Below are 10,785 nucleotides of genomic sequence, written 5' to 3'. Positions count from 1 at the left end.
AGTTGTACTAGTTGTTGTGCTGAGGCTGTAGTTGTCCCAGCACAATAGGTTTAAATGGCCTGAATGCCTTCTGCTGATACAGGCTATACACTGACCACTCTTTGCATCCCCAGGGGGCTTTGTGTCACCCAACAATGATGGCACCAAGCTCCCCCGTCGCCCAATGAGAACCCAACATGTTGAGGGCCAGCTCCTGCATGCGTGTGGCAGTGCAAAGGTGAACTGACGTGAAATTTAGAGCAATTTTGTGACGGAGGAGGGAGGGGAGAGCTTGCACAAAGAGGACAGCCAATCAGAAAATAGCTGTTTGGATTTATGCCAGGGTTTTTAGGCCTGTATGACTTTAGTACAAGCTGCAAAAGACAAAATATTTTGCGGCGACGAGATGCCCTATACGCCGTCCGGCTTCTTTTGTGACCGGCTGATCCGGGAGAGGGAGAGGAGAGATGGGGAAGGGTCGCTGAGCAAGCCCCTGCGGTTCAACGGGCAGGACTACAACACTCTGAGACAGGAGCTGATCCAGAAGAAGACGCTGTTTGAGGATGAATCTTTCCAGGCCACAGTGGAGTCTCTGGGCTTCAAGGAGCTTGGACACAAGTCCACCAAGGTCAAGAACATCGTCTGGAAACGGCCCAAGGTACAAGGAGTATTTCAGACCTAAAGCTACTATACGAAACCCAAAATATCCAAAATCCATAATTTGAAGGCATTAAAGGAAATGATAGCGCCGATAGAGTTGGGAAACAATCTTTGGCTTTTGGATATCTATACGATTGGGATTGGGACACATTATTCTCAATTTGTCATTCATAGTTTACATTATAAATCAACAGTGGATGGCAGACTTGTATTTTAGATACTCATTATATTTTTTAAATGTCTTTAGGAAATCTGTGAAAATCCTCAGTTCATTGTTGGAGGAGCCAGCAGAACAGACATCTGTCAAGGAGATTTGGGTAAGTCATTAGAATACAAGTACCTTTTTTTCCCCCTGTAAATGTGGCTCTAAAGTGTCAGTGTTGACATTTGGAGACACACAACCATCATTAATTCTCACATCACACAAGTCAATAGGTGGCTTAAAAAAACAATCCTTTGAAAATTGAGTTTATAAACTTTGGACAGATATAACAAGTATTTATATCCTATTCTATTACAAGTAATGTTTCAGATAGAAGCCAAGGGTCCACTGGGAAGTCAAATACCTTTACCTGCCCAGTGCCCACGTGCCTCTGAGCCCCCTGTGGCCTCCTACATTGTGCTTACTCTATGGGAAGAGAATCCATCCGGCAGCACTTCTCATTGTTGTTCCGAACCTGCCTCAAATAAAAGGGACAGAGAGACAAAGGTTCAGTTTGACTCTTTTACTGTTCCCTGTTGAAAACCACTTAACATTGTTCGGAACACACTCACCTGAACAAAAACACCACTGTCAGCACTCAAAGAGGTCTTATTCTTCATGTGTAGCCCATTCAGAAGCTGGGGTACCTGAGTTTGTGTTGTTGTAGAGTAAATTTGTTTTTGCCACCTAAGAGTATGTTGTAACACAGCAAAAAAAGCAGATCTTGTTGCTTTGTCTTCACCTAAATATTTCATCTTTGCTCACGAGCTTAAAGGGACTATATGGAGTTTAAAAAGTGGATATAATGTATTTTCATCCCCCTACATGTTCCAGCAATGTCCTACTGTGTAGAATGAGCCCAGACCTATTCACCACAAGTGCCTCTAAAATCTTGCTCTGTCACTCAAAAAGGTGTGATGAAATGCCGTCATGCACGAGAGCTCAATATAGATGGTGCAGTAACACGTATGACCTGAGGTGGCAGTAGTGAGTATAACATGGCCAACTTGCATCTAGCCCCTTTAATGTAATTGTACATTGTCCTGATAAATAAATGAAATGGAAATAAAATTGTTTGAACAATTCAGATGTGTAGGAGGGATTGTGAGAGCTAGTTCAGGCCAAAGCTAAAAATGTTACTATTTGAACAGAAAAAAGCTTTAATATATCTGTGGTGAAATGATGACACTGCATAGTAAATTTTCATTAGGATCGTTTGTTGGATTCCTGCTAACCCAGTTGTATGCTTGAGCAAGACTTGCTGTTGTTTAACGTCATTTATTAGTTTTGCTACTATTACAATTCCTTAAAGGCTTACGTTTCCCCGTGTGCAGGTGACTGCTGGCTGCTGGCTGCCATTGCATGTCTGACTCTGAATGAGAAGCTGCTGTATCGAATTGTTCCTCAGGAGCAGAGTTTCTCCGAGAATTACGCTGGTATCTTCCACTTCCAGGTCTGATAAATAAACATTCAAAATTATTTATTTTACAACATTGTGCATTATATACAGTATAATTGTCCCTGCCATCCTTGTGTCTCCTATAGTTCTGGCGCTATGGCGACTGGGTGGATGTTGTCATTGACGACCGTATCCCAACCGTCAACAACCAGCTGGTCTTCACAAAGTCAGCCGAGAGGAACGAGTTCTGGAGCGCGCTGCTGGAGAAGGCCTATGCCAAGTCAGTCCCAAGACTTCAAGACATCGTACACAGTATATAACACATTTATAACACATTTATATGACCTTTGCCATTTGTCCAGGCTGCACAGCTCCTACGAGGCGCTGAAGGGCGGGAACACCACCGAGGCCATGGAGGACTTCACTGGAGGAGTCACTGAGTTCTACGAGCTGAAGGAGGCGCCCAAAGAGCTGTACAAGATCATGAAGAAGGCTTTGGAGAGAGGGTCGCTGATGGGATGCTCCATCGATGTGAGGCAGTCGACATCGTCCTCAGGCTTTTGTTTTCATTCTGTAATTAGTGCTGAAATGTTCTTGTGTATATTTGTGGTTACAGTCCATCGTTCCTGCTCGCTTTGAGACCCGCACAGTGACTGGACTTGTGAAGGGTCACGCCTACTCAGTGACAGCTGTTGAGGAGGTAAGAGTTATTAGTGTTTTACACAAAAGCAAAATCATTTCACAAGAACGAGATGTTGTTGTAAGTTGTTACAAATAGTCAGAAATGTGCCGTACATAAATAAATTCTTATCTTTTACAGTGCAGACCGTCTCAGAATAAGGAGTCTAAAGTCCGTCTGGTGAGACTCAGAAATCCCTGGGGTCAGGTGGAGTGGAACGGACCCTGGAGTGACAAGTATGATAATATACTATAGAATTTACAAGCTATACAAGCACTTAGCTAACATTGTGAGTAACATCACTTTGACATTGACAGCTCTAAGGAATGGGGCACATTGTCTAAATCTGAAAAGGAGAAGCTACAGCACCAGAATGCGGAGGACGGAGAGTTCTGGTCAGTGTCACACCAGGGCCTCAATCCCGTTGTATCTGTGAACATGTGTGCACCTGGGTCTTACATTCATTTATTTAATTTGTGTGTCTTCAGGATGTCCTTTGAGGACTTTAAGAAGAACTACACAAAGATTGAAATCTGTAACTTGACTCCCGACGCTCTGGAGGACGATAAGATCCACAAATGGACTGTGTCTGTGAACGAGGGCCGCTGGGTCAGAGGCTGCTCGGCTGGAGGCTGCAGGAACTACCCAGGTATCATGAGATGGAGATTAGTGAAGCTGCACAGTCATAATATTGTGATAAGATGGATGCATTTTGCAGCCCTGTTTCCATAATATTACAAACAAATACTAACTAGGCTTCTTGGTAATTTACGGTATTCACACTGGGTTAAAGGGACTATACAGAGTTTAAAAATGGTAAAATTATCTAATTTCCTCCCCCTAAATTTGCCAACAATGTCCTATAGTGTATGAGCCCAGACCTATTCAACACAACTGCCTCTAAAATCCTGCACTGTTACTCAAAAAGGTGTCACTTCGGGTCTGAATTGCCTTCATGCACGCACTTAATATAGAAGGTGCAGTTACATGTATGACCTGAGGTGGCAGTAGTGAGTATAAAATGGTTAACTTTGCATCTAGCCCCTTTAAGGTTAGGATTAGGTTTTTGTTCATACTACCATGAAATAAACTAGAAGTGTCTCCTGTTCCTGGTAATTACCATCATTAAAAGTAAACTTTTTCTGTCATGTGTTTTATGCTGTAAACTTACCTGTTATGCACAAATGTAACTCCCGATCTTAGACACGTTCTGGACCAACCCTCAGTACCGTCTGCGTCTGCTGGAGGAGGACGATGACCCGGAGGACAGTGAGGTCGGCTGCACGTTTGTGGTGTCTCTGATGCAGAAGAACAGGAGGAAAGAGCGCAAGATGGGAGCCAACCTGTTCACCATCGGATTCTCCATCTATGAGGTGAGCTGCCGGATGTGGACTCCAATGCAGGAAAATAATTGTGTAAATGTACTGTATATGAATGAATTTAGTGTATGAAGTAAAGAAATTAGTATGTAATGTAGGTTTAAGGTGTAGCTTGATAATCAGCGATATTGACTAATTGTTCTTTGGTTTCTCTTTATCCATAGGTGCCAAAGGAGGTAAGGCTTGCAAGTCAAATCACTTGTCACTGTTTGTTTCTATTATGCAAAGAGCTCCTCAAGCACTGAGTTTTGTTTTTTACTCTCTCTCAGATGCACGGGAACAAGCAGCACATGCAGAAGGACTTTTTCCTTTTCAACCAGTCCAAGGCTCGCTGCAAAGCCTTCATAAACCTGAGGGAGGTGACCCAGCGTTTCCGCCTGAGTCCCGGGGAATACGTGATCATCCCGTCGACCTATGAGCCGCACCAGGAGGGAGAGTTCATCCTCCGCGTCTTCTCTGAAAAAAAGAACACATCAGAGTGAGTGGGGCAGATGGGAGAGGGCCGGGGATCTACAGAGTTTACTTGACTTTATTAGTTTTCGTTTGCACCAAAGAACTGCAAGTAATTTGAAAGTTTGTTACTGAAAAAGAGAGATTAGTAATACCGACCCAGCCTATGTACGTATTGGATATAGAGTAAGTTTATTGTACAGTGATTTTGAAGTGTGAACTGGGGGATATCTTAGGAGGGATACCAACAACAACCATGAACATTTTTAACAAAGATTTGATTTGTAGAGTTGGAAGAACTCGGGCCCAGTTCGAAGCTGTTATGGAATCTTTTTTAGGACAAGACACTTCAGATTTGGTCGTTCAGCGGTAACGTTCATGCAGCTCTGGTTATCTCTAATTCCAGATAACCAGGATGTGGGTGGATGTCCCTAGCCACAGAAGGAAATTGTTTTACACATTATTATTCAAATATATACATAATCACAAGAGAAAGCATCAGACACTGTAGATTAGTCTATAATGCAAAGTTATGATGTTGGTGACCACTGTCTGTCCATCTTTATTCAGGGAGATAGAGAACAGGATCGAGGCCGACCATCCCGTGGTAAGTTGCTAAAACGTTCACTGTTTCAATCTTTGAGGTGTTTGCAAATGTTGCCAAGTGTAACTCTGTTGCTGTCGCCTCAGCCTGCTCCAGCCTCGGCGGGGGAAGAGAGTGAAGAGGACCAGCAGTTTAGGACTATTTTTCAAGAAATAGCCGGTGATGTGAGTGCTGTCATTTTCAGAAAGTTTATTTAAAATGGACAAAAGGCCACAGCATTGATTTGATACTCATGTAAAGTCATGTATTTCCTTATCCTCACAGGAGATGGAGATAACAGCCAATGAACTGCAAAATGTCCTCAACAGAGTGATCACCAAACGTAAGTCTTCAATTTGACTTTTGATGTTTGAATTGAATACCTAAAAAGCAATAGCCTTTTCTGCTTTGGTTAATAGTACAATGGTGTTGTTTATCTCCAGACAAGGACATGAACACAGAGGGCTTCAGTCTGGAGAGCTGCAGGAGCATGATTGCTCTGATGGACGTATCCTTTGTATCGAGTGAATCGGGACGGCTGTGTTTAGCACACAACCTGCCGATGCCCAATGGAAAATTTAAATCTACATTTGGCCGTAGGGAGTCAGTAAAAATCAAATCAAAACCTTTGGGAGTAAAGTACATTATTATGAAAAGCCACAGAAATATGAATGGGTATTTATTAAACTTCCTTTGATAAAAATCGCTCAAATTGAAAAAATAATTTAAAATAACTAAGCATGGTTAAAGGGATATTTCAGGATTTTTGACATAGGGTCTCATTTCCTAGTTATGCAGAGTATTTCTGGAGAGTCCTCATATTTGAAGAGTTTAGTGGTGCTAGGCTAGTGCTAGGCTAGCGCATGTCTATGGTAACTAGTAGCCTGCATTAAAAACAGTCTGACCTCAGTGCACCTGAGGCAAATCACTTATAACAGCAGACTACTGATATAAATGTCTGTGTTGACTGAATCATTATTGAAAAATAACAATTTTTCATTTAAAAGAACTTATATTTGAGCTGCATCCGCTTCCTGGTTGTAAGCTACGCAGCGGCGGAGTGATCTGTTACCGGCATTACTACATGTGGAATTCATATAAGAGCTTTCTACAAATCAGATATGGCAACGTTTGGAGGACTACCCGATGATAGTTACCATAGACATGCGCTAGCCTAGCGCTAGCCTAGCACTAGCCTAGCACCACTAAACTCTTCAAATATATGGACTGCATGAATTAAAAAAAAGAAAAATCTCCAGAAATTAACAACACTCTGGATAACTAGGAAATGAGGCCCTATGTCAAAAATCCTGATGTATCCCTTTAACACTAGTGATATAGAAAGTGCATGTAGTTATTACCTTAACCGTACCTCAGATGGACGGGACGGGCCGACTGAACCTCCAGGAGTTCAGACACCTCTGGAACAAGATCAAACAGTGGCAGGTGGGTCACATCTCCTGAATCTGAATTCACAACACAGACCTATCCATAGATGCTTCAAACGTATTACTTTTCCTCTCTACAACTAAGAGACAAGCACCATATTTTTAACATGCCTTGTTTTCTTGTAGGGAATCTTTAAGCACTATAACGCGGATAAGTCTGGAAGCATCAACAGCTATGAGATGAGGAATGCCGTCAACGATGCAGGTACAAATCAATGTAAAAACAACTTTTTTTTTGTACATTTTTCTTTTCGAGAGATGTTTTTTGATAATTTTTTGTTGTAGGGAAGTTACATGCTCAGTGAAGCCCGCCTTTATGCTTGTAACATTTTGTGTTTCTGTGAGTGGGAAATACATGGGAAATTATGAAGTAGTAGTAAATAATTAATTCTCCCCAATTCACAGCACTTACTTTTCTTCTTATGTGACTGATACATCATTTTTAAACCTATCTTTTTAATGTTGTACCTAATGTTGTGGTCACTGTGCAGTCAAATGTCTTGTGCCCCGCCTAGGCTTCCGTCTCAATAACCAGCTGTATGACATCATCACCATGCGCTACGCCAACGAGAACATGAACATCGACTTTGACAGTTTCATCAGCTGCCTGGTCCGACTGGAGGCCATGTTCAGTAAGTCACCAACACTTTGTTTGTCATTATTCAGTTCATTTTATATTGTGACTATTGTGACTTGTAGTTTGTCTTATTTTGAAAGGGTATCTTGTTATTGTGTCTTGTAGTTCTTCTCATTTTGAAAGGGCATCTTGTTATTGTGTCTTGTAGTTCTTCTCATTTTGAAAGGGCATCTTGTTATTGTGTCTTGTAGTTCTTCTCATTTTGAAAGGGTATCTTGTTATTGTGTCTAGAAGTTAGTCTTATTTTGAAAGGGTATCTTGTTATTGTGTCTTGTAGTTAGTCTTATTTTCAAAGGGTATCTTGTTATTGTGTCTTGTAGTTAGTCTTATTTTGAAAGGGTATCTTGTTATTGTGTCTTGTAGTTAGTCTTATTTTGAAAGGGCATCTTGTTATTGTGTCTTGTAGTTAGTCTTATTTTGAAAGGGTATCTTGTTATTGTGTCTTGTAGTTAGTCTTATTTTGAAAGGGCATCTTGTTATTGTGTCTTGTAGTTAGTCTTATTTTGAAAGGGTATCTTGTTATTGTGTCTTGAAGTTAGTCTTATTTTGAAAGGGTATCTTGTTATTGTGTCTTGTAGTTAGTCTTATTTTGAGTAGGTTATCTTGATCTTGTTGAGTCTTAGTTGCTGTGTGGTGTTTTTCTTCTCAGGGGCGTTCCAGGCCTTCGACCAGGACGGAGACGGCACCATCAGACTCAGTGTCCTGGAGGTGAGATCTTCTTTTCTCCCAACACATGAGGATTCATTCATTTGCTACTCAAATGTTGCTTTAGGTCTAAGATTTGGGCCTCCAATACTCAGTGCCCTCACTAGGCCACTCAAGTAAAAAGGTCTGGACATGTTCGTGTCCAGAGATTTTCAAATATCGTCGACTGGACCAGGTCTATTGAGTTGATGGCATTTCACTTTAACTTCAGGAGCTTCTTCTAGCTCTTCAGAATGTAAGACTACAGTCGACGATAATTGAAAATCTCTACTACGATGGATAGTTCTTGGATGACTTAACATATTAAAATATTTTCTTTGTTGGTTTTGTCATTAGTATGAATAACTCTGAGTATACAGGTGAAACTCGGAAAATTAAAATATCGTTCAAAAGTTCATTTATTTCTGTAATTCAACTAAAAATGTGAAACTAATATATGATATAGACTCATTACATACAAAGTGACAGATGTCAAGCCTTTATTTGTTGTAATTTTGATGATCATCACAGTCCATTTTCAAAATATTCCAATTTTATGAGATTTTACAAGCTGAGCCATAATAATCAAAATTCTAACAAATAAAGGCTATACATATCTCACTTTGAATGTAATGAGTCTATATCATATACAGTGGGGCAAAAAAGTATTTGGCCAAAATCCAGCAGGAACGGAATACTACTTTTTTGCACCCACTGTATTAGTTCCTCAGTTTAAGTTGAACAGAAATGAATGCACTTTTAACGATATTCTATTTTTCCAAGTTTCACCTACTGTAGCATTGAGTGGTATTGAGTTTTATGTTTACCTTATTTCACTTATTCTAAACTTTATCGTCCTCTCTCCCAGTGGCTCCAGTTGACCATGTACGCTTAAAGACTCCGCTCCGGACCTGGTTTTACCTCATACTCACCACTTCCTCTCCATCACAGATCATCAGCATCACTGTCTTCACCTCAATCATTTGCCGTTGTATGACAATAATTCTCAGGCATCTAGAACAGAACAACCTCTTTATTTTTGTCACAATACCTCACAAAACCCTCTGGTTTGTCCCTAACTGTACACCTACTGCATTCTACTTTAATGTTGAACAAACTGAGCAGCAATTATCATGTATCAAACTGGACTCTGTGATGGACAATAAATGTGAACACTTTGGAAACAGTTTGAACAAATTCAAAAACCTTTCAAGAGCTGTCGACGTCTCCTTCAGGCCCGGTTAAAATCCAGTCACTGTGGTTTAATATGCCCTTATGAAAATATAGTTACATGTATTTGGACTCTGGAGATAATAATCCTAAATATTTATGTGCCTTAAACTATTGGCACTTAGTCATTTTTTAGTTTATTTTTCAGCTACTGCTGCTAATACGACCAAGATCCTCAAACTACTTTAAGCTTCACTTTTTTCTATTAGCAGGACCCCACTTTATCCCTGTGATAATTATATTAATAAACCTAAGGTACGAAAATCAACTGAAAGCAACATTTATCAAAAGAAAAAACCTTTCCACTGTCTGGATTTACTGCTGATTCTGAAGGAGGTGTAAGTTTCCCACCAGCTGTGCCTGACGTGGCGAAACAAATATAGTTGCCGCCTTCGATTTTGGATCTGATTTGAATGGAAAAGGCTACTGGGTTGAACTGTGACTTTTGTGATTTTCCGATGAAGGCCTTGGTCAAATGATGAGTGTATTTTCCCATTTTATTCCAATAAATGTATCTTATTGGTTTGATTGTTATTTGAGTCTCAAATAAGTCGTCTGTGCTGCTACTTCAGTTACTACCATTACTGTAGTTTAAAGTTCACGGCTGATTTAAATGCACTGTAAAATACACCAAATGCATATTTTTAGTGTTGAAACATTTTAATAACACTTGGTTTGATTGCACATCTCTTAAAAAAAAGGCTGTTTACATTTGACAACAGAACAACATGTTGAAGAAACTTGGAAATGCCAGATCAGAAGGGGCTGTCTACTTTCCTTTGCTTTAAAACGATGTAGAAAGTGGAAAATCATTGCTGCTGCAACAATGAAACCAAGAAAATACCGTCGGGTTTGCCAGGGAGAGCACCAGCCAGTTAAAATGTTTAATTATTAGGTTTAGAACATGGCTTAGATATGAGCGAGGTTTTAGTGGGGTGAGTTATGGCATGGGACATACACCAATCAAGCAAAATATTATGACCATAAAGCACTGTATTCTTCAGGACTTTGGGCTATAGAGGGTAGGCTTACATTCCCTCTGTAAGCGCTTGTTTGGTTCCGCTTGTATTAAGAGTTCTTAATAAGCAATAGAGCTCTCGTCATGTCCGAGACTTTGCCCATATGCCTGCATTTAACACATTAAATCTGGGATCAAAATGTTGCCATGAATCACTTAAACTGTTAGTGGTCAGAATATTTTTTGCCCAATTGGTGCCTCAACAAATCCGTTCCTTCATGCTTTTCATCCATCAAAGTCACCTCCCCAAATGCCTTTTTAGTAAACTATCGGGTGCCTTCTGCTCAATTCTCAACAAAAGAATAAAAGGAAAAGAAAAACAAACAAACAAACAAAAAAGTCCACCCACATTGGACACACTTTGGGTCTAAAATCAACAAATTGTACTCGAAATCACATTCACGTCTTGGTTCAGTTTCACAGCAAAATGCAAAAAA

General features: G+C 40.3%; 1 protein-coding gene across 1 annotated transcript; it reads left to right on the top strand.

The window, feature by feature from the left end:
- Positions 1 to 7: 7 nt before the first annotated feature.
- On the top strand, positions 8 to 9,384 carry capn3a (calpain 3a, (p94)). Its single transcript, XM_079573330.1, has 21 exons — positions 8 to 637; positions 887 to 956; positions 2,176 to 2,294; positions 2,387 to 2,520; positions 2,603 to 2,771; positions 2,857 to 2,940; positions 3,061 to 3,155; positions 3,237 to 3,314; positions 3,408 to 3,568; positions 4,123 to 4,292; positions 4,463 to 4,474; positions 4,568 to 4,776; positions 5,319 to 5,355; positions 5,439 to 5,516; positions 5,617 to 5,674; positions 5,775 to 5,839; positions 6,709 to 6,777; positions 6,906 to 6,984; positions 7,295 to 7,411; positions 8,066 to 8,124; positions 8,969 to 9,384. The coding sequence occupies exons 1-21, from the start codon at positions 338 to 340 to the stop codon at positions 8,993 to 8,995; spliced, it is 2,190 nt and encodes a 729-aa protein (XP_079429456.1). The 5' UTR covers positions 8 to 337; the 3' UTR covers positions 8,996 to 9,384.
- Positions 9,385 to 10,785: the final 1,401 nt, after the last annotated feature.

Source organism: Gobius niger, assembly GCF_951799975.1.
Source record: "Gobius niger genome assembly, chromosome: 16".
In the NCBI taxonomy this organism is placed as follows: domain Eukaryota; kingdom Metazoa; phylum Chordata; class Actinopteri; order Gobiiformes; family Gobiidae; genus Gobius; species Gobius niger.
The sequence above is the reverse complement of the archived record's forward strand: the minus strand, read 5'-3'. Positions and strand labels throughout refer to the sequence as shown.

What these genes read in the sequence shown, in the direction of transcription:
- capn3a (XM_079573330.1), top strand. Translation starts at nt 338, where the DNA reads ATGACTTTAGTACAAGCTGCAAAAGACAAAATATTTTGCGGCGACGAG. An exon ending in TCGTCTGGAAACGGCCCAAG is followed by an intron (nt 638 to 886) that starts GTACAAGGAGTA and finishes AAATGTCTTTAG; the next exon opens with GAAATCTGTGAAAATCCTCA. An exon ending in TCGAGGCCGACCATCCCGTG is followed by an intron (nt 5,356 to 5,438) that starts GTAAGTTGCTAA and finishes CTGTCGCCTCAG; the next exon opens with CCTGCTCCAGCCTCGGCGGG.